General features: G+C 40.2%; 1 protein-coding gene across 1 annotated transcript; it reads left to right on the top strand.

Annotated features, from left to right (window-relative positions):
* Positions 1-469: 469 nt before the first annotated feature.
* Positions 470-23,946, top strand: kiss1ra (KISS1 receptor a). The gene is made up of 5 exons (XM_030751887.1): positions 470-722; positions 5,509-5,633; positions 21,528-21,663; positions 21,765-22,003; positions 23,566-23,946. Exons 1-5 carry the CDS (start codon positions 470-472, stop codon positions 23,944-23,946), a joined length of 1,134 nt encoding a protein of 377 aa, XP_030607747.1.
* Positions 23,947-24,161: the final 215 nt, after the last annotated feature.

The following is a 24,161-nucleotide window of genomic DNA, read 5'->3' as shown; positions in this document are numbered from 1 at the left end:
AATTTCTCTCTCATCATAATCCTACTTTGGTTCTCTATACTTGAGGAGCTTAAGGAGTCTTTTTTTTTCCCATTTTGCCTGACCCTTTTCCCCCGCATTGCTTTCCTCCACCTTTTTAAATTACCTTGCTACCCTTTCTCTTTAATTGAACTGCTTATCATTGACTTCAGTTGTACCTCAAAGCCTTATTTGGATTTCTTCCTGCAATCTGCAACTCCATATACTCCTCACTGTTGAACTTTTCTCTTTTCTCTCATGCATCTTTCCTGCCAGACTTCTCTCTCTCTCTCCATATTTTTTCTCCACATTATTTGTCAGGCTCTCCTTTTCTTTGCCTGAGGGCAGAGAGGACTGCATACTGCTCTCTCTCTCTCTCTCTCTCTCTCTCTCCAAACTGACTCTAAACCTCACCTAACCTGCTCACTTATTCCCTCACATCCATCACAATTGTTCCCCCTGTCCTGTCACGATGTACTCCTCCGAGGACCTGTGGAACTCCACTGAGCAGGTCTGGATCAATGGATCCGGAACAAACTTCTCTCTGGGAAGACACGAGGACGATGAGGAGGAGGAAGGAGATAAGCATCCTTTCCTCACGGATGCCTGGCTAGTCCCTTTGATCTTCTCTCTCATCATGCTGGTTGGACTGGTGGGCAACTCTCTGGTTATTTATGTCATTTCAAAACACAGGCAGATGAGGACAGCAACCAACTTCTACATAGGTGAGCAAATGTGCAAGTTTGTAATTCTGATTTCTGGTAAACCGAGAAAGACTTTAAAAAAAAAAGATTCAAACTCAGGAGATGTAGATCACTTGGACACAACGTAAATGAACATCAGCTATAGTTATTAAACAGCTCGTTCATCTATCCTGAAAGACTTCATTGCATGCATAAAGGGGTTTGTGAGAAAGCAGAGTGCAATTTCCCTGAATCGCCATATGACAAGTTAATGCACAGCTCTGTGCAAGAGTGCCTGTGCTGATTAAAGATTTTGCTTTTACTATTAATGAGAAATAACAGGTGCTCAGATGTGTCCTTCATCACAAGTGAATGCAAAGTGTTTCTATGCTCAGGAGAAAATTAAGCATTTTACATAATTATCTGCCGTGGACGTTTAAGTTTTGGGAAAATTGCAACATTCAGAATTTATTTGTGCAAGGAAACTATTTCTATCACACAAATGTTCGTGGTTTAAAATATGCACCAGCTGTTTGTGGTTATGTGCAAAGGTCATTTGGTAATAATGCTCCAAGGATTCTTGATATTAAGATAATCAATACAAAAAAGTAAATTATGAATCATAATTTTTTTGCATTTTTTTTTTTTTTTTAAGTTTAGCAGCAAAAATATCCATCCTGGAGAGATATGACAAACATAAAATTGAAATCTAAATTTAAAGTAAATTTGAAATGTACAAAATGCTGGCAAAAGAAGATAAATGTGCTCCCATCTACCATTAGCCATTACCCGGGAAAGCAATGGAAAGAAATCCAGTTGTCTCATTAAAAAAAGGTTTTTATTTTAAGATAAACTTATCAACTTAAATTTTGCATAAATCCTAAACTTACACTGACATCTATGGACCAGTACATAAAAAGAAAACTTTCTGAAAGACAAAGTCATGGCCAGGGAGCAGGTTCTTTAATATCCAGTAGATGCGATGTTCCTCAAAAAAGGGCTATGGGTCAGGGAGGCGAACGAGGCAAATAAAGCAGGATTTTATTAAAAAGTTCAACTTAAAGAAACAGCTAAGTCTCTATGTCAAAAACCTAAAACAAAGGAAGCCAGAGAAAGCCGAAGAATTTGAAAAACACGGATCATTCGATGTAAAGCCCATTTCTTCCTTTAGCGGGAGACACAACACAACCACTCACTGATATAATGCTGCCAACCTGGTCCAGCACTGGGTTAGCCAAGTCCTCTCCCCAGTGCGCTAGCCAGTGCTGACTGCCAAGTGGAGAAAGCTGCACACTGGCTCCACAGGAGACAAAGGGGAGGGATCCGAGTCAGGGAGAGAGCAGGGGACGGAACCACACACAAAACTCAGAGCTTTTCCCATTTCATCAATTTTTGCATTCACGTTTCCTCCATCCACCTGCCTGTGACCCAGGAATCAGTCACAGTACACCATGGATACCTTATTTCTTAAAATCTGTATCTGGAAGACAGAGGAGAGATGAGATTGCCAGATGAGCTTTTATTCATGTGTTGATTAAGATGTTAAAATCATTTCTGTGTGTGTGTGATTAAAAACTTCTATCTTGTTACATTGCGCAATAATGTGAATTTAATTCAAAGTTGGGCTAAATATAGAAATGTCATGAGCACTGTTAGGCCTGAGATCAGAAAATGCCATGGTAGTTGGGCTATAACAAAACAATTTATGATGTAATTGTGTCAAATGTCATATTTAGTTGAAATCACTGTAAAGTGATGGCTCCAAGGCTGGGATGTCTCACTTTGTTAAATGCCTGTTGCCTCCTTTGTGTCTCCTCGTGTCTCTTCCTCACCTCGTCCACTCTGAACTCTGATGGGAGGGAGTACAACCCAAAGAAGGGTGTTGAGGATTTAATTTGATGCAATTTGCAGTGAATATGGTGGAGCAGAAAGAAAGAACCTGAGGCTTGGATGCATAAGTGTCTCAAACTGCAATACCCCTGCATAACCAGCAAGAAAATCAAATCTATCGCTTATAGTATTTGGTTAGAGATGATCTCATTTACATTGCACAGCAAGGATAACCACATGTACATAGTTTTCTGCTTAAGTCATATATGAGATCACGACTGATCAACAGGATGTTTATAAATGATGCTGTTGATGTTTTTGTCTGCTACAATATCTCTGCTTTTTTGTGAAATCAACCCTTCATTTAAGTCACATTCTTCACAAGTAGATCATAATTTATTACTTAGTCTGCTGAAATTCGTTTATGTTGGTTCATCAACTCAGCTGAGCAACATTTGCACTCACGCTTACCTGAGCACTAACTGTACTTAAGAAAACAAACGAGTGAAACAGACTTTAATGGAAGGTGCAGGTGTTCAGATATGCCCTGAATCCTAACTAAGTGCAGATTATTTCTAAGCCCATCCACATTATGAGGAAAAAAAAATCTAAATAGGTATAATAATTATCTGCTGGAGGTGTTTTGAGATCCTCATTGCATACAGTTTGGAATTATTCATTTTTGCAAGCAAGGTTTTCATGGCTCAGTAGACCTCATGGGTGAAAATATGCTTCACTTGTCTGCACTTACTTGCAAAAGCTTATCTTCTCAGTAGATAACGCTCTGGGGATTCGCGATATGAAAGGAATCAATGAAAAAAATGTTTCTCAAAACATGGTTTCTGTCTCCAGTGAAGCTAAAGCTTCAGCATATATTTAAGTCACTTTATTTATGTACTACTAAGTGTTTAGTTGTGTTTTGTCACATTTTATTTTATGGAAGTGTTACAGTTAACTGTACCTAAAACAGATGGATGGTGTCACAATGAGTAGTGTGAGATGGCGGATGAAGTCCAATCATAAGCACTTGTTTTAACAAAAAACATGAATCTATCATGAAGCAAACAAAAAGGCTGTGCTATTCAGTATCATTAGAGGTGAGGGTGTATGAGTGGATAAGTGCTTGATACTCTATGGCAAATGGCACAAATCATACAGAAATGCCTGTGAAAGAAAAAGCTCCAATGGGACTGAGGAAGTGTGGAGCTTTACAGTTAGGGAACACTAATGGTCTGCAGCCACAGAGATAGATAAGGCAAACAGGCAAGCAGATCAGCACAATGGACACATGCATAAATATTGTATACGAAGAGTTGCGCACATTTTCAATGTGTCAAATAACGCAACATAAATCAGAGGAGTATTCCACTCATGCTCCAATCTGATAGCTCTTCTAGTACTCAGAGCACACAGACTCAGAGCACGTCTGCTAGAGCTGTGACGTCAGCTGTCGCTTGAAGAGATTTGCAGAGGTGACTGATTTACTGGTTGAGCACACAGAACAAACCAATAAAATAAAATGTAAAAAATAAAAAATAAAAAAGCCTGTCACATGCATGGAAATGAGATTATTTTTGTGTAAATGTTGAGGTTCTGCAATTTACTGCAGAAATTATTTGCACCACTCGTTGCACAGTGGACTGTGGATGTGACAAGAATATCATGTTGGATAATATACCTCAAAGCCGCAGCATGGAAACAGTTTAATATTCAGCAACATTTCACTAGCCCCTGCGCCATCTGCCTATACTCTCAGCATAAGGTTCCAGTAGCTACAGTGTGATCAGATCTACTAAAACAAAAGGAACTGGTGTGTGTGGCACATTGGAGTGATGAATAAATGAAGACAAAACAGGCAGGCTGTCAAAGTTTTCACTGCAACCTCTGCTTAGTGTGTGTGTGTGTGTGTGTGTGTGTGTGTGTGTGTGTGTGTGTGTGTGTGTGTGTGTGTGTGTGTGTGTGTGTGCGCGTGTGTGTGGGTGGGCGTATGTCTGACCTGCCAGCAGTCAAGCAACAGCTTGAGTCTTAATTTTCTAAATGCTGCATCATCATCATCATCATCATCATCATCATCATCATGTAAACACATTTTTCTTCTGAAGCAGCCTATCGGTACTATGGTACTGAAAAATGTGTCAGTCTCATAGTTCTTAACTTTGTATTGGATCTCTTATGCTTTTTGTTGTTTCTGGCATGTGTGTATACTTTTGCTCACAGTAAAGCCATTTTCAGCCATTTCGTTGATTATTTGCTGCTGTGCTTGGGATCATTGTCCTGTTGTGTGACCTAATGTCAGCCAAGCTTTAGCTGTCAGACAGACAGCCTCACATTTGATTCTAGAATACTTTGGTATGCAGAGGAGTTCATAACAAGCCCAAATAATCACCCCTCCACCACCGTGTTTATAGGTATGAGGCATTTTCAAACCTAAGCCATGCTGCCAGGTTCATTTTAGAGAGAAGAGGCTTTCTCCTGGCAGCCCTTTTGGCTTTCTCTTCCTCTGTCATGAACTTTAACATTTAATATGCTAACTGAGGCCTGTAGATTCTGAGATGTAGCTCTGGGGTTTTTTGCACTTTATGAGCATTGCACAGCCTAATCTTGGGGAAGATTTGCTGTGATGTCCATTCCTGGGAAGACAGTGTCATTGTGTTAACAAACACCGGAATACTCCAGACCAGCAGATCAATTCAAAGGCCTTATTGAATTCTCTAAAATAGGCCATCATCGATTCACAAAAAGACTCTACTGACGATATTAGGTAGGAACAACATTGGTTCTACTGCAATGGGAAGTTAAGCCTCCACACCCATTTTTCTCAGACAGTTTAAAAAGACTTATGCCAGAGAAGAAAGGTGGAATGATGGTTAGAGTTCTCTCTGCTTTCTCAAAATTTATTGAAGAATCCATGCCATTCAACTAAAGCAATCTTAGTTAAACACTGTTGTGTAGACTGTGCAACACTTATCAAACACTGCCTTTTTTTCTCCCCGTGCAGCAAACCTGGCTGCCACTGACATCATCTTCTTGGTGTGCTGCGTCCCCTTCACTGCCACCCTTTACCCCCTCCCTGGATGGATCTTTGGCAACTTCATGTGCAAATTTGTTGCATTTCTTCAGCAGGTATTATATTTTAAACCACTTCAGTTATTATATTTCTTGGCTCAGAAATGTGCTTTTACATGAAGGTTGCATTTTTCATATTTCCTCTAAAATGAACAGCATTCAGGGCTTTAACACTCCCACTCCCCTGAGAACAGCCAGCCAACTCAGCTTTGTCATAGAAAAAAATCAATCTGTATAATCCCCTGAAGGTGGTCACAGTTCATCCTCATAAAATTACAGTTCTCAAGAAAGCTAATCCAAAAAGAGCCATTGTTGCCTTTATATAGTTTCTTAAATGAAAGTAGCTTGAGCTTTGCAGCTTAAAAAGTCAAAAGTGTCAAGATGTGTCAAAGATGGCAGAGAATAATAACAGTAATCAGCATCAGTCATGCTCCAACAAAATGTGGATGAGACACAAGAGAGCATAACAGAATCCTCTGTTAAGTGAGAAGATGAAGATGTTACATCATATAATATTTCCACAGACCAAGAGGTTAACCAAGATTTAAAGGGGATATTGGACACTGTATGCCAATGATCCCAACATTATTTTTCTACTTGTGACCCTTTTAAAGGCAACATAATGTCTATTTCAGACATGAAAAACACATTGCACTGTTACAGTCACTTCAACCAAAGTTGTTGGCACTTCAATCAATAATGCGTCCGCACTGAGAAAGTATTATAACCATTCAGAATCCCACAATAAAATAGGACAATCTAGACTAGTCAGTTTGCACAGCTGCCATATGGCAGGAATTGTGAAAAGATTATATGCCAAAGGCCCTGACTGACAGTGAGGAAGCAGCAAAATGAGTAAATGGCATGGAATGGCTGTCAGGAGGCAAAATTGAACTCAAAATCTCAGCTTTACTGCCGGTACTCAGGGAAAGCAAACAAATGCAGGGCAGAAGTAAAATAAACTAGGAAACTCAGAGCGGGGAGACACACAGCTAAGAGGGAGGACACAACAAAGAACAGAAGAAGACTCAGTCAGTATATACACATGAGATAACAAGGGGTGAGAAGAGCAAGAGCACAGCTGGGACTAATCACTGAAGATACTCGTAAAACAAGGGAAATAGAACTAAATACAAAACATGAGACACAACAGACTATCAAAATAAGACAGGAAATAGCTAACACTGAGGCCAGGACTAAGAAATAGGAACTTAACACACACAGAAAGGTAACCAAACAAGGAGACAAGACTGACTTAACATAGGAGAGACTAAGGACAAAACACAGAGATGAGATGGGGACAGAATGGAAATACAAAAAGGGTTTAATAAACCCATCAATTAAAGTAAGCCAGGAATTAAAGGCACAGAAAAACAGGAAACTCATAATCACAGGGAAAATAACCATAACACCATAAACAGAAGGCTAAATGTCAACAATATAGAACCATAATACAAAGATACGTAACTAGAGAAACTTCAGACATCCAAAAAATTCAAAAGCCAGACCCAGAGACCATGACAATAATGCCTTTTTTCCCACTAGTACCTCACTCAACACGACTCTACTCGTTTTGTAGAGTTTCCCATTATGTGGTAGTACCTTGTACCAGGTACTTTTTTAGTACCCACTCAGCCGGGGTTCTAAGTGAGCTGAGTCAAGCCAAAAATGTGACATCAACAGAGTACATGCCACTGATTGGTCACTAGATGAGTCATGAAACCGACTGTTTCACAATTAAACCTGCCATCTTTGAAACCTGGCAACGAGGAAAATGCCTACATACTAATCAACACAGATATTTTTGTGCTTGGTGGCTGACAACAGGATCAGAAGGGAGATGGACGGAGCGACCATTTGTGTTTGTGTCGCATACAAATGACGTCACAGGACCTTTAGGCCACCTTGCTATAAAAACCTCACCCACATTGAGATGGTACTCAGCTGTAAAGGAAAACCACCAAAAACAAGTAGAATAAAACTGAGTCGAGTTGAGCTGAGTAGGTACTGGTAGAAGAGAGGCATAAAAGGCATTTTCATTTTCATGAATGCAAGATAAACCATTCACAAATAGTACCTGCACAAATAGCTACAAACAGCAGTTAGCTATCAAGTCTAAGTTTAAAGCTATCAAGTCTTAAAACTTAGCACAAAAAGTAAGGAAATTTGTGTTTGGTTGATTATTTCTTTGTTGTGACAATGCTTCTTGGCAATAAATCTTATATTGTTGGAAAGCCTATTTATTTCTCCTTAAATGGTGCCACATTTATAAGGAAAACGCATTTGTGGGTTGAGAAGATTTGGCGTGAAAAACTTGCCTAATCTCCTCTGCCAATGACAGACAGCTTATTCTGCTGTTGATTCTTGTTGAGTATTGTTTGTTTCATTTAACAAACAGGCGCGTCAGAAGCATGTGGAAGAACCATACACAGCCACCACAGCCTGGCACCTCCTCCTCATGCTGGTCACCAGCTTGGTCACACACTGCTGTTGGAGGGCATCTCATTTTTCACCCAGCATTTGTTGCAAGTCAGCCAATGTGGTTGTGTTGGTCATTCTGTCATGAACAGCATACCCAAGGTGATGCCACAAGTGTTCAGGCCTCCTGGTAGCCCTATAAGACTTTACAGTACTAGATTTATTGCCAAGAAGCATGGTCACATAACAGTCAGTAGTCAGAATTTTTTTTTTTTTTATTAGTCATATTTCCAAGCAGTTAATATTTGTTGCCTTTTAAATCTAATTTGCTAAAAACCAACTCTTGAGGGAAATAGCTGACTATTTACAGTAACAGACATATCCTCCACTATGTTCACCAGCTGGTTTGAAATTTGCTCAACCCCTTAACGCCTACTGTATCATACTTGATAGAATGAGTTTTTGAGACTTCTACATCATCAGAGCGACCCCCCCCCCTTGAAAACCCTAAATAAGTTGCACTATAGCCACACATAACAAATATGATGCAAACTAATATTTAAGTATTTTTTATTTGTCAGAAGGTTCAATACACACTCTATTTGTTTTTTGTTTTTGTTTAAATGACAATTTTGTGGCATATATATGTGGCAGTGGTGCAGTGGGTAGGTGTTCACCTTGCAGCTGGAGGGTTGCTGGTTCGAGCCCCTGTCCCTGCGCTGCGTTGTGTCCTTGGGCAAAACACTTAAACCACATTGCCTAACGTAGCACTGCTCTCTGGCTGCATGACTGCAGATGCTTGTCTCTGGATGAGTGATCTGGAACGATCATTTCGTTGTGTGCCTTGTGCGCACAATGAGCTGAATCTAATTTTCTGTCAGTGATTTCATGGTTCAGGCTTTAAAGGATAAATACGGTCATCTGTCTGGAAAGTGAGACAATGAAAAGTTGTGAACCATTAAACTAAAACAGAAAAAAATAGTATAGAGGTCCACTGAATGGTCCAGACACAAATAAACAATCAAAACGGTTCAAGGCCCAACTTCTAACAACTATAATAATGGCCATCGAGTTGAACAATGTAAGATAGTCGAGTTAGAATAAAAGTAGAGCTAAAAGAAAAGTATTAGGTCCAGAGGAAATATATTCAAGAGTGACGGGATTAAAATCTAAAAAGGCTGAAGCACAGTAAGTGCTGCAGAGCTGCACAAAGAAATGACTCAAGTTTAAGATAAGTCTCTTCTTTTTTCATGGGTGGAATTGTGGAACTTTTAGATTGCACCACTTATGTCCACACTTTTTCCTTTCCTTGGACAAGTGCATCATCAGGGGAGGCCATTCAATATATGTTCACACCATGTGGCTTATTCATGGAGGAAAGATGTTAAAAATACCCTTAAATGCATAGTGTCTCCCTGTGAGTAGGCATGTAGTCAGAGCTTAAATGACTACACTTGAATTACACTCAGCCTGCACTAATAACCAGTTCTCTGACTACTCTAATGACAAGGTCAACCGGAAATCAGACACAAGGATTCAGAGACCGACGGCTCCTGTTCAGTTAATAAGCACTAGAAACAAAATTACTTTTGCTAACATTTTTTTTTTACCTTGAATAACCAAGGCTGATAAAGTATGCAGTGAATGTATTTAATTTTCTATTTTATGTAGAGATTTGATTAAAATTTCACCTGATTCAACATGCAGGGGGCATTCTGTCAAGCTTAAAAAAGAGACACTTTACAATTTTTAGACGTCAGCCATAAAAAGGCAGATATGTTATTTGATTAATGGATCTAAACCATCAGAGCACATCTTTGGTCAAATGATGACTAAGTCCAAACCTTTTCTTCTAAAAGCTGTCTGTCAAACAACCCTGTCTGTCTCCTTTCCTCTCTTATCAGAAAACAATTTTCTCATCCAAACCTTCAAGTCAGTTTCTATTATGCAAGCCTACCATCATTTATTATTGCAACCACGAGAGAAAGGTAATTAGGTTTTTAATGACTATAAAGAGATAAGAGAAGTGACCGCTCTCTTTGCTTCAGTCTCTCACATTTTTGGAAGAAATGAGAGCTGTTAGTGTTATTATCATCTCAAAATTTCCACGGTTCAATAAAAAAAAAAAAAAAAAACAGCCAAAGGGAAGCATTCCTGCTGTGTTTACATTCAGTCTCTGTTGAAGCAACATGACAGCAGATTATACAACTACTGCTTTTTTATTACATAGTACAGTTAGATTGTATATTAGCAGGGTATGGCCAAGGGCTTGATATAAATGACTATTTTTATTCCTTTATCTTTTTTTCTACTCACTATTCATTTTGCGGCCAGTATGAGTTTTGCGTAAACAACATGAAGGAGTGTATCCACAATACACCATAAGCAAAAAAATGTGTTTGTTTGATGGTACTGTACACATGGTGGCACTTTTGCTTGACGACTGGAATTTGAGTCATGGCTGGGAATGTGTTTTCACTTAGTTTGGCTTAAAATAGACTTCTTCACAATGTTAAACACGTGTTAGAAAGCTTCATTTTCCTGGTTTTAACAGTGTCCCGTTCAGCCTCATTTAAAGGCGATGCTGCCTGTGCACACAGTTCCTTGAACTTTAAAGCACAACTATAGATTATTATAACGGACTACATAAGTGAATTATGGGGTTGTTTTCTTGGGGGGGGGATAGTCTCTTAAAGGACAATTTACCTGCTAAATATGCAATAAATGATAAAAATAAATGTGTCACAATAAGAAAACGATAATAATACATTTTATTTCAATAAGAATAAACCAAAAAATATCAGTCAAGTCATTAAAACAATTTCACAATATATAAAATCATTACAAATAGACAATTCATTTGACAGGTGGAAGACAATCAGGGTGAAGAAGCCAGTTAAAAGAGGTGCGAGTCAGAGTTAAAGAGGTGTGAGAGTCAGAGTTACGGATGTCTGGTGAGAGAGAATTCCAGAGGCAAAGACCAGAGAAACTGAAGGCTCTGGATCCCATTGTAGTCAAATGGACGGAAGGGCCGGTGAGATGGAGAGAACACCGGAGAGTGTGAGTGGGTGTGTTCAGAGGTCCCCAACCCCCGGGCCGTGGACCGGTACCGGGCCGTGGGACATTTGGTACCGGGCCGCACATAAAGAATAAATAACTTAAATTATTTCCGTTTTACTTGTTATCTGCGCCTAAACTATATTTTATTTTGAAAAATGGGCGGATTCGCTCCTTACTTCCCTCCATGACTTCCTCTTGACGTGTCAAGACGTTTCTGCTCACATGATACGTCACCGCTAAAATTAAACCCAGAAGCTTCAGGCCTGTCTAACGAAATCGGTTGGTTGACCTACATAACGCTTCTTTAAATTTTTGAGTGCTCAACAAGAGTAGAAAAGCGCTATGTAAGAACTAGTCCATTTACCATTTTTATTTATCAACACCGGGGATAGCAGTGAGGTAGACCCAGCCATCAAACTGACTCTCCAGCGCTTGACACCGCGGCTCTGCAGCCACGCTCCATGTGAAATCGGCCGAACCCAGTCAAACCAGAAGCCAGCAAAAATGAGTATCAGAGAAACAAGCTCAGGGCTCACACTGATTCAGTGTTATGGTGAGTTGTATTTTTCATGCGCTTTATACAGTAAAATCACCTAAGTCGAAGTCGCACAAATCGGGTTTTCGCTCTAGTTGGATGGCATCTGCAGGTCTTGATTTTTCCTAACATTAATTCCAATAAAATCATCACATAAATCCGTCGGATATTCACCTACCTCGGATGAAAAATCTGGTCTCATTGTAATAAATTTCCAGTTAAATGTGATCGCATAAACTGGATGAGTTTAGCGCTAAAACCCTCCTCAGCTCCTGTCCGCCCACTTCCATGCATCGGCTCGTTCGTGCACAACTACACACACACTAACAACGCCTGGAAATTGTTTTAGTGTTTATATCAGTTCATTTCACCGGGGACAATCGTGGCAAGTGTAAGCTACAAACTTGCACTTACGAGTAAAATTTCAGATTATAAAATTTGCAGAAGCAAATTCATAGATGAAGCAGAAGCCATTGCAGCGAAATTCGATAATAGACCCCAAACTGGGCCATTTGAATCCGACTGAGGTGATTTCTACTGTATTTGTTTTTGCGGTGTATCTTATTTTGAAGGCATGTTTTACCATGGCTCTAACAGCTGACCAGGGAGCGCTGTGGGCAGAGAGCCTGTTATTCATGTTGAGGCGGGATGTTACGAGAACGCTGCTGATAGAGTTGCATACGAATACAAAGTGGATTCGCGTTTTTTATTATTATACGTAGAAAATATCACACTTGGTTATGGTCGTATCATTTATTTTGACGTATTTATTCGCCACACCTTAAAAGCCGGTCCGTGGAAATATTTTCTAACACTAAACCGGTCCGCGGCTCAAAAAAGGTTGGGGACCACTGGGTGTGTTGACATGCAGAAGTTCAGAGGGATACTGTAGAGTGATGGTCATGGATTCCCTTAAAGGTGAGGAGCAGAATCTTGAAAGCAATGCGATATTTAACCAGAAGCCAGTGAAGCTGCTGAAGGACAGGCGTGATGCAGCTAATGGAGGGAGTTTTGATGATGATGCGAGAGGCAGAGTTTTGGACCAGATGAAGTTTATGAATGGACTTGAGAGGAAGACTAAAGAGAAGTCATCAATAATGGGATGTAACCAAGTTATGAACAAGAATATTGGGTATGAAAGATGAAAGGAGGCGATTAATGTTTCTAAGATGGAAGTATAAGAACCGAGTGATATTACTGATGTGAGCTTGGAAAGGAAGTGTGGTGTCAAGGATGACACCCTAATCAACTAATGAAAATAATTCTCATAATTTGACCGCACAAATTACTGAGGCTTTATAGATGTAAAGATGATACTAACAGTAAGCCATACTAACCTATAGTGTTCCACTAATATATTGATATTTTACCCAGAAATAAGATATTTGGCTCCATTATAATCAAACTAAAACAAATTTCATGAGTAAATCTAATAGCCAGAAAACAGATCCAATCTTCAGTCATTTGGATGAGTGATGATTTCTCCTACTGAAAAGTGTCCACTTGAACAGAATCAACTTTTTTGGGAATTACTTACCTAGATTATTGAGCATGCATTAAGACACAAATCTAATTGTGTCAAATATTAATTACAAATCTGATAACAGTTACATTTGCACTCACTGGCCATTTTGATAGTGGTGTTCAATTGCTTGTCATTTCCTTCTTTCACTTATCCACTTCAGGGTCATGAGGAGGCTGGAGACTATCCCAGGTGTCATAGGGTGAGAGGCAGGGTACACCCTGGTGACATGTCTGGGTCACCAATCTGTTGCAGGGCTAACACACAGAGACAGACAACCATTCACACTCACATTCACACCTATGGGCAATTTAGAATCACAAATTAACCTAACCCCGTGCTGTGGGAGGAAGCTGGAGTACACATTGAGAAACCACACAGACATGAGTAGAACATGCAAAGTCCACATAGAAAGGCTCCACTCTGGATTCAAACCCAGGATCTTTTGTGAGGCGACGGTGCTGACCACAAAACCACCATGCTACCCCTGCCTATTAATGCATATATCAAAATTAGCTGATCACGTAGTAGCAGCTCACTGCATTTAGGTATGTAGACATGGTCAAGTTGACCTGACGAAGTTCAAACTGAGGATCAGAATGGGTAAAAAAGGAGATTTAAGTGACTTTGAAAATGGCACAGTTATTGGTGCCAGATGGGCTGATATGAGTATTACAGAAACTGTTTACAGTGACTGCTCAAAGTTGATAGGAAGGCAACAGTAACAGAAATAACTCCTTGCAACCAAGGTATGCAGAAGAGCATCTTTTAAAGCAAAACACATCAAGCCTTGAAGCAGATTGGCTACAGCAGCATAGGATCATACCAGGGATCACTCCTGTCAGCAAGAACAGTAAAATGAGGCTACTATTCGCACAGGCTCACCAGAACTGGAAATAGAAGACTGGAAAAATAACACCTGATCTGATGAGTCATGATTTCTGCTGCAATATTTGGATGGTAGGGTCAGACTTTGGTGGAAATAACATGAAAGCATGGATCCATCCTGCATTTAGAATAGAATAGAATAGAATGCCTTTATTGTCATTATACAGGATGTACAATGAGATTGGAGGGCCACTCCTGTTCAGTGCCATGTAACAGAAAATCAAACTCTCTAAAATAAAAATATTATGAAAATATTATAATCTAGTATGATCAATATAATCAAGAGATATACAGAAATAAACAATGTGTAAAATATACAAAAAATAGCATGTATAAAAATATATACATACATTGGTTCATCTGTACATTGTAAGAAAAGTAAATATGTGTATACATATAATAATGAAGATGATGAATATTGCACTTGGTGAATGAATATTGCACTAGTGGATGAATACTGGATATTACACAATATAGGAATGTCAGATATTCAGTATGAATAATATAATATTGCACAGTTACAGTGGGTGAGTGTGTGAGTTCAGGGTGGTGATTGCTCTGGCGAAAAAACTGTTCTTGAGTCTGTTTGTTCTGGCTTTGATGCACCTGTAGCGCCTGCCAGAGGGCAGCAGGTCAAACAGGTCAAAGCCAGGGTGTGAGCTGTCCTTGATGATGTTCCTGGCTCTGCTGATGCAGCGGGAGGTGTAGATGTCCATCAGGGAGGGGAGAGGGCAGCCAACGATTCTTTGTGCTGTCTTGACTACCCTCTGAAGCCTGACCCTGTCTGCCTCAGTGCAGCTGCCGTACCATACTGTGATACAGTACGTCAGCAGGCTCTCAATGGATGAGCGGTAGAAGGTCAGCAGCAGGTTTGAGTCCAAGTTGTTCTTCCTGAGGACCCTCAGGAAGTGAAGTCGCTGCTGAGCCTTCTTGATAACAGCTGTGATGTTATCTGACCAAGAGAGATCAGCAGAGATGAGGACACCAAGAAACCTGAAGGTGTGGACCCTCTCCACATGCTCGCCGTTGATGTAGAGGGGAGCTGGGTCAGTCCTGTGCTTCCTGAAGTCGATGATGATCTCTTTGGTTTTCATGGTGTTCAGTACCAGGTTGTTCTCTGAACACCAGGCTGTCAACTTCAAGACCTCCTCTCTGTAAGCTGCCTTGTCTCCCTTTGAGATGAGTCCGACCACTGTGGTGTCGTCAGCAAATTTGACGATGAGGTTGTTATTGTGGGCCGGACTGCAGTCATGGGTGTAGAGGCAGTACAGGAGGGGGCTCAGCACACAGCCCTGTGGGGAGCCAGTGCTCAGTGTGTGGGTGGAGGAGAGATGGGGGCCAAGTCTCACAGTCTGGGGCCGGTTGGTTAAGAAGTCCTTGATCCAGGAACATGTGAGAGGGGGGAGGCCCAGGGTGTGCAGTTTGGTGGTGAGAATGTCCGGGATGATTGTGTTGAACGCTGAGCTGTAATCCACAAAGAGCATGCGAGCATAGCTCTGCTGCTGCTCCAAGTGGCTCAACACAGAGTGGAGAGCTACAGCGATGGCGTACTCTGTGGATCTGTTTGCTCGATATGCAAACTGATGGGTGTCGAAAGTGGGGGGCAGATGGTCTTTGATGTGCTGGAGAACCAGCCTCTCAAAGCACTTCATGATTACCGGTGTGAGGGCCACAGGGCGGTAATCATTTAGGCTGGTGACAGATGACCTTTTGGGCACGGGGATGATTGTGGCTGTTTTTAGGCAGGGGGGGATGACTGCTTGGGCCAGGGAGCGGTTGAAAATCCTGGTGAGAATCAGGGTGAGCTGGTGGGCACACGCTCTGATCACCTTGCCAGGTACTCCGTCTGGTCCGGTAGCCTTCCTGGGGTTCACTGCCAGGAGCACGCGCCGTACCTCATGCTCCTGGACAGTGAGTGGGGTGCAGCCTGGTGGGGGGGGGCAGGACTGGAGCAGATGGGTGGTCCTGAGGCATCTCAAAGCGAGCAAAGAAACAGTTAAGTTCCTCTGCTAGTGACACACTCAGGTCTCCTGCAGTCACATCACAGCCTCTGAAGTTTGTGATGTTCTGAATGCCCTGCCACACCTCCCGTGTGTTATTGCTGGACAGATGGGACTTAAACGTTACAAGTATTTTTCTTGAGCATGTCCATGACCCACTCATTTTCTACTCATTTCTACTCATTTTCTGACTCCAGTGGGATAATGCACCAAGTTACAAAGCCTAAATCATCTCAAACTGGTTTCTTGAACATGACAGTAAGTTCACTGCATTCAAATGGCCTCCACAGTCACCAGATCTGAATCTAATAGAGCACTTTTAGGACGTGGTGAAATGATTCTTCTCACAGATGTGCAGCTAATAAATCTGCAGCAACAGTGTGATGCTATTATGTCAATATGGCCCAAAATCACTGAGGAATGTTTCCAGCATCTTGTTGAATCTGTGCCATGAAAAATTAAGTCAGTTCTAAAGGCAAAATGGGGTTCTAGCAGGGTGTAACTAATCAAGTAGCCAGTGAGTGTGTTTTATAATTTAATTATATGCTCCTCTGTTATATTTAAGTACTTACTCAATAAGCAAGATCAGTGGAGGTGATTAGGCATCAAATAAGCAAAATGGGCTTATCTAAGCAACTCTAGGCTCAGCAGTCTCTTTTGAACCTCATCTTACAAAGCTCCTTCCACTGAAAATGTTCACTGTCATCTTCAGTTATGTGAAAAAGACAGGTGTAAGTGTTAGATAAGTACATGTATGACCTACTGATATTTGACTGCTCCAGATTTTTAACTCAGCATGCACTAAGTCAGATAAACATGTAAACTGTTCGGCAACACATACTATTTCAGTACATGTCATCTCTTACTTTTGCTTCTTTTGCTTGGGTCCTTGGAGGACTTTCTGTCCCCATCAAATGAATTAAAGGCGGTGAATGCTGACTTTTACACATTCCTTTTATTCCGAGAAAGGACATTTAGTACAAATAGTATCTCTGTTTGTATCACCAGCGTGATCCTGAGAAATTTTAAAGACTGACAGACTGAGACAGACAGCTCCTCTCTGTATGTATTTTAGAACAGTCTGTACAGCCCCAAAGTTAAAAAGAAAAATAATGTTTACTAAAAAATTCAAAGAGACTATCTGAATGAATCAGTTTTCTTTAAAGCTATATCTAATTTTAATAATGGTAAGAGATCAAAAGAATATTTCAATTCATGGTGCTGCCTCCGGATGCATGCAAATAATTATCAAAGTATTAGGTAAATATTATGGTAACACTATAGTAAGATGCATCTATAGTAAGATGACACTTACCATTAACAAACTGCTTTTTTTAAATAATCATATTGTCTCTTTAGTATTATAAAGCACTTATAAATTATAAAGCTTCTAAAAACTATTAATAATTAAAATGACCAGTTGAGGGAATTACAATAGTAGAGGATCTCATCCCGCTGTACTGCTTGAAACAAAGTGAGGGAAGCAAGATTACTATAGGGTGGGGTCATCTTTCCACTCAAATTAGCAGATGCATTTCTATGTGCAGTCATTACCAGGCTGAACATTAGTCAAAGAGGACTAACTACCTTAAATCAACAGGCTCTGCAGACAACTTTTAGCTCTTCACAGACTTCACAGATAGCCTTTACATGATAATCGAGTAATCAACTTTAGTATGAAATTTTTCTAGTTTCTAAACCTTTTAAAAGTCCAAGGTGTTTGTGATCCTCTGAAGTTTCATCTGTTAGGATTCTGAAGAAAAGCAAATACTGAAAACTGTAGCAGGGCGGTACAGTGGAGCAGTGGTTAGCACCGCCTGGGTTCAGACCTCCTTGATGGTTCGGGCGTTTCTCCGTGGGGTTCTCCATGTGTCTGTATGGGTTTCCCTTCTGGCAATCTGGTTTCCTCCCACAGTCCAAAGGCATGCACATTAAGTTATGGGTGTTTCTAAACTGGCCGAGGTGTGGCTGTGAGAGTGTGTGCTTGACTGTCTCTCTGAGAACTCTGAGAGAAACTGGTGAGCTCTCAAGGGTGTACGACTGCCTCTTGCCTTATTTCTATTTTGGATAGACTCCAGCCTGGTTAAGAAGATGGATGGATAGATTGATGAGCTAAAAAGCTAAAAATCACAAAATGCAATTGTATTGATGGTTTCTTTCAGGTGAATAAAAGTAATCTGTTCCTTTAAATGTATCTTCTGTATAAATATAAGACAGTAGATCTCAAACATTATGTCAGTCAAACACACTGACATAAATAACATTATCTGCACGTTATGCCTGAATGTCAGTAGAACATCCCCATGCAGCCCTATGTTTTTAGTCGCCATGTTGAGGCAAAACAACTATAAAAGATCTTCATGCAAGGCGGGAGGTCAGGAAACCTAATCAAACTCAATTCTTTTTCTTCTTACTAAAGTGATCTTTGATAAAACTGAGTTTAATCTTCCCTCATCAAAAAGAAATAACAGAACTACAATAGAATAGAAATGATTACCTGAAAATAATAAGGCAGTGTGCTGTTAAATACACCAGACATCTTTAAACACATACACACACCATCGTGATACCCATTTTCTCAGCCGCCTCAACACTGAACTCATGATGACCCCCTTTCTCTCACTCTCATCATATCTTTTGAAATCCTGTAGTCCTGATGCTTGAAGCCTCTGGAGGGTAATGTGTGCTGGCTTTATAGTTGTAGATAAGAGGCACACACATAGACAAAAGAGGGACAAAATTAGATCCTATTTGGAAAGGAGCATAGATGAAACTTCAGACCCCTCATTTTTCACCCTGCTCCACGTTTTTCAAAACAAAATGGATTAGTTTGCCTACATGTATCACACTAAGACCCACAGGGGTGATGTATTTGAAAGGAACAAAATATCATTTTTATGAAGCAGGTGAAACGCGTTAGGCTCATTTTCTGTGTCATCCTGTTCTACAATGTAATGTACAGTTGTGTATGAAAAAAGAAAACCCCAAACTCAGTTTGAGACTTTCTACTGTACAGTCGTGATGACTGTAAGTCCTAGTGAAATTGAGGGTTTTTTTAAATTTGGATTTAATGTCATGAATGTGTGAGAATGTGCCTTTTAATATTTTCTGTGAGATGGAAAAGTTTGTCAAAATTGGAAGTGTGAATAAAATTCTATATTTGGTCTTCAATTACAATTCTTCTGATTAGCTCAAGTTTAATTGAATCAAGCATCATTGAATCCTATTAAAAAATAAATTGGATGATTGGTTCACATGCTAATGAAAAACACTCAGCACGAATACAGCCATCTCTGCACTTCCCCATCTTCCTCTGTATGCGTCCTCTCTTGTTCTATCCCTCACTCTTTGCTATTCTGAATGCTCTGCACTTTAAAAGCACACAAGCTCATTAAAACCTCAGACAAGCTGGAGAGGAAGTCTGAAATAAAGGGGGGAAAAAAGCTGCTTGAACATCTGCTTCCTAGAGAGGGGTGATTAAACCTAAAGCAACAAAATAACATTTGAGAAGAGTGTGTCAGAAGTTTGTAAGACACTCAGTAAGAAAAGGGCTTTCTCTAATAGTTGGCTGCAAACTGTAGTGCACTTGTTAGAAACAAATTTGTATTTAAAATAAATACATTTGTAGTACATTTACATTGTATATCTCTGTTTGGCTGATGGCTCTATTTTTGTACTGCTGCATGGCAAGTGTGCAGTGGCACACCAGTTTAAAGGCGTTGTTTCCTCAGCTGTGCCAGATCTTGGTGTCTTGAGGCATGCCACTTTAGAGAAAGAGATGCAGTTAAAAGTAGGAAATGGCAAACTTGGTGCAAAAAAAAAAAGGTCTGTCAGTTTCTCTGGTAAGTCGGAGTTCCCATTAACACTATATTTCTCTTAAACCCCTTGAATTAAATCTGAAAGTCTGCCCTTGAGTTGTTATTTCATTTGATTGGAAACCCACTGTGGCGGTGTAAATTGCTAAAATTGTATCACTGTCCAAAAACCTAAGGACCTAACTGACCTATCTTCACCATAGCTGCCACATTTATAGACAGTTTTATCATATACTATAGCATCACAGAAAGACTCCACCTGAGTGTGGAGGCTTGAGCCTGTCTTTAAATATGGCAGGTTAGATGAGTAGATGGTGAGCAGGTGTGGCAGCTGGAACTCCAGCAAACTGGAGGGAACACCCACAGGTGGGCACACCTGAACAAGCAGCGCATTGCTTCACCTAAGACGTGATGAAGAAACAGAGAAAGAAAAAGAGACGGGAAAGAGACAGAGGAAGAAAACAAACGTAGGTCTTCCAGGACCATGGCACAAGGTTCCACCATGACTGTAATTTGTTGTTTAATGAAAAATCATAGGTAGTGGAGGTCTAATTAGGAAGGCGCTTATATTTGCACTCTCTCACTTCTTTGAACTTAACATCAGCTGACAGAGGACATGCCCCCCTCTGTTGACCAATCAAATATTACCACAGCCTTTTTCCTCATAGAGTCATTTCAGCCATCACCAGCGTCTAAACTCCATCAGGGAGTACTGCTGTGAAGCTTTCAAAAACTCCCTACATATTTCTGCAACTTTTCCACATAATGTACAGTGTAAATTTATATCAAATATTGTCATTTATTTCAGTTTTAAGTCCATTTTACATTTGAGTCTTTCCACAATTGAAATTCTTATAACTGCGTTATTGATTTAATGATGATGGTTGCAGGGCTTTCCTACGTGAAAGTAGACTGGAAGTATTACATTTTATACTTTTTGTAATTTATCCAATTTCTGTTTGGTGGTGTGTTTTCTCTTTGTGTATTTATTCACTGTTTTGCCATTTTTCTTCTTTCTTGAGGGTGATACAATGTTGAAAAGCGTCAATGCAGAAGAGTTAGGACTGAGCTATTTTTGATGGTCAAGCTCAATAGACTGTATTTTAATATATTTCCATTTTTCCATTTTCTAGACTCACAGTTGTATTGTTAAATATCTGAGAGTCATAGATAGTCTTTGTTCTCCTTCCCTAGTCCACAATAGCTTCTGTATTTACAGCTGGGTCCATTATTATTTGGACAATGATGCAGTTATTGTAATTATGTATCTGTGCACCAACAATGAAATGCAGACATTCAGCTTTAATTAAAGGGGTGTAACAAAAGTATTACATTAACTATTTAAGAATTAGAGACTATATACATATATATATATGTATATATATATATACATATATATATGGTTAAAATTTATCAGGAAATTGACTAACAAGCAGTTTCATAGTCTGGTGACCCCTATTTATCCCATGACTGCATATATCTTATATATAGCCTTACGTATATAGCCTTGTAAAATAAACCATGCATGATTATTTTTTAAAAATACAGTATCTGCTCATGCAAACTAATTTGTATGACATGGGTCTTAAAGGGATCACTGTACCACAATGGTTTCCAATCTTTAAGTCTCTCTCTCTCTTCCTGTTTTATCATTTATGTTAAGCACATTGAGTTTACATGTAATGCAAAGTGTGTATTATCGTCCCTTGTTAGGTAACAGTGCAAGCCACCTGCATAACCCTGACTGCTATGAGTGGAGACCGCTGTTACGTGACAGTCTACCCTCTGAAATCTCTCCGGCACCGCACCCCCAAAGTAGCCATGATTGTCAGTATTTGCATTTGGATTGGTACGTTGTGTCATTATCTACTGACTCATTAAAAATAGTTGAGTATATAACAGGTGCATTAAAACTGCATAATTTCACCTAACCACATTTTTCCTCTTCAGGTTCTTTCATCCTCTCTACACCAATTTTAATGTACCAGCGTATAGAAGAAGGCTACTGGTACGGCCCGAGGCAATACTGCATGGAGAGGTTTCCCTCTAAGACACATGAGAGGGCTTTCATCCTCTACCAGTTCATTGCTGCCTACCTGCTGCCTGTGCTCACTATCTCTTTCTGCTACACTCTGATGGTTAAGAGGGTTGGCCAGCCTACTGTAGAACCAGTAGACAATAATTATCAGGTAAGGACAGGCTCTATGTTGGCCTGGGCTTCACAAGTGCTCACAAATGCAGCCACTAATACACAGAGCTATTAGTGCCAGCAGCTGCTGCTAATTTTCAGCCAATTAAAAGTTTAAACTCTCTCTTCTCTTCCCTCCTCTCTTTTTGTTGGCTTTACATGTCCCTGTCTTTGAAAATGTGTTTTAAAGCTCCTTTAAAGTGGCTGTAATCAACTCTTTAAAAGAATATTCTGGCTTTTTAAATTTTTCTTTTATATGTGGGACCTATTTTCTCCTTTTGGGCGTAATAGAAAAGATGAAAACGTTTTGGAAAGCTTCCAGTATCGAGAAACAGCATTATAACTGTCAACAACTGGCAACAAGTAAAGATGCTTGCTTGTGCCACTGACTCCATGTTATGGACATCAAACGAGAAGAACTCAAGTGTGGGACTGAAACACAAGGACTGGAACAGACAGGCTTTAACTGGGAGACATGGAACACGTAATGAATCCTCATATTCCGTCGTAACTTGAGGTGGACAGAGACAGTTTATCAGCTCACCTTCAATAGCTGGAAACAAGGGAGGTTGCTATCCAGTGGAGGCTTCAAAAGGAGAAAGTCCTGTGGTGTTAACAACAGGCCAGATACCCCATATTCCCACAGCACCTCCCATAGGATACCCCGAGGGACGTGGTCGAATTCCTTCTCCAAGTCCACAAAGCACATGTAGATTGGATGGGCAAACTCCCACGCACACTCAAATATCCTCGAGAGGATGAAGAGCTGGTCCAGCGTTCTATGACCAAGACGAAAACCGAATTGTTCTTCTTGAATCCAAGGTTCAACTCACCATCCTGTGTTGTAATGTTTGGACTCACCACACTGCCTCATTTGGTTTCTGCTAGTCTCTTTATCATTGTTTAGGGGTCTGGATCTGGCTTTCACTGAGGTGCATTTTGCTGGTGACTTTTTTTCTAAAATGAATTTTTCTCTCTCATAGAATCAGTCAAATTCACCACTTTTGATTTGGGAAAGATCACATGCATGTCCTCACATATGCATGAATATGGATACATAAGCTCTCAGCAACCTTGCTTCTATATGGGAGTATAACCAGAATAGGGAACCAGCTGGGTCAAGTCCCCAAATACAAAGAGATGCAAAACCTTTGAATTGTGCAGAGTGACTCAATGCAACATGCACAATGTATTGGGAGTGTGCTGCAGCAGTCAGACCACAATTATTTGGAGACAGCTCGCATCCCACCAGGTGAACTGTGCAGTCACCTTGCAGTCAAAAGTGCTTGCTCAGAGGTTGAGGGTGTTGTATGCTCAGCCTCTGGGTGACTAGCTGGTTGCAACTACTTGCAGTTGGTCACAGAGTGCAAAAAAATTAAATGTAAACACTTGGCAACCGCTGATTTTTCCTAGTCACAAGGAAGTTGGCTTTTTTTTTTCAATGACTTTATACTTTTGATTGAATGTCATTGCACTCACAACATCCTTACTGTATATATACTGAAAATTGTCCATTACAAAAGCTATGTTATAAAGAAAGTTCCTCTCCTCTCGTTTCCTCAGGTGAATCTTCTGTCTGAGAGAACAATCAGTATCCGAAGCAAAGTCTCCAAGATGGTGGTAGTGATTGTCCTTCTCTTTGCCATCTGCTGGGGTCCCATCCAGATCTTTGTCCTCTTCCAGTCTTTCTATCCAAACTACCAGCCTAACTACACCACATACAAGATCAAGACATGGGCCAACTGCATGTCCTACGCCAACTCCTCAGTCAACCCCATAGTTTATGGATTCATGGGTGCCAGTTTCCAAAAGTCCTTCAGGAAAACCTTTCCCTTCCTGTTCAAGCACAAGGTCAGAGATAGCAGCATGGCTTCAAGGACTGCCAATGCTGAGATCAAGTTTGTTGCTGCAGAGGAAGGCAACAATAATAATGCAGTGAATTGAACCTGACCATTTACAATAAGAAGGATAAGGCCAGTTTTGTAATGAGAGCCCTGAAAAAAATAACACTATGAATGCCAGTCATGGGGTCATTGTGTAAAAGTCCTCAAAGAACAACTAATTTGAAAGAGACAGACTGTTTGGCAGCCCTGATGTATTTATATCAATGAAGATAACAAATTAATGAAATGATATGGGAAAACCCAGACACATAAAAC

Source organism: Archocentrus centrarchus, chromosome 17, assembly GCF_007364275.1.
Source record: "Archocentrus centrarchus isolate MPI-CPG fArcCen1 chromosome 17, fArcCen1, whole genome shotgun sequence".
In the NCBI taxonomy this organism is placed as follows: Eukaryota; Metazoa; Chordata; class Actinopteri; order Cichliformes; family Cichlidae; genus Archocentrus; species Archocentrus centrarchus.
Note: the sequence above shows the minus strand (reverse complement) of the source record. Positions and strands in the feature narration are given on the sequence as shown.

What these genes read in the sequence shown, in the direction of transcription:
- kiss1ra (XM_030751887.1), top strand. Translation starts at nt 470, where the DNA reads ATGTACTCCTCCGAGGACCTGTGGAACTCCACTGAGCAGGTCTGGATC. An exon ending in AGCAACCAACTTCTACATAG is followed by an intron (nt 723 to 5,508) that starts GTGAGCAAATGT and finishes CTCCCCGTGCAG; the next exon opens with CAAACCTGGCTGCCACTGAC. An exon ending in TTGTTGCATTTCTTCAGCAG is followed by an intron (nt 5,634 to 21,527) that starts GTATTATATTTT and finishes GTCCCTTGTTAG; the next exon opens with GTAACAGTGCAAGCCACCTG.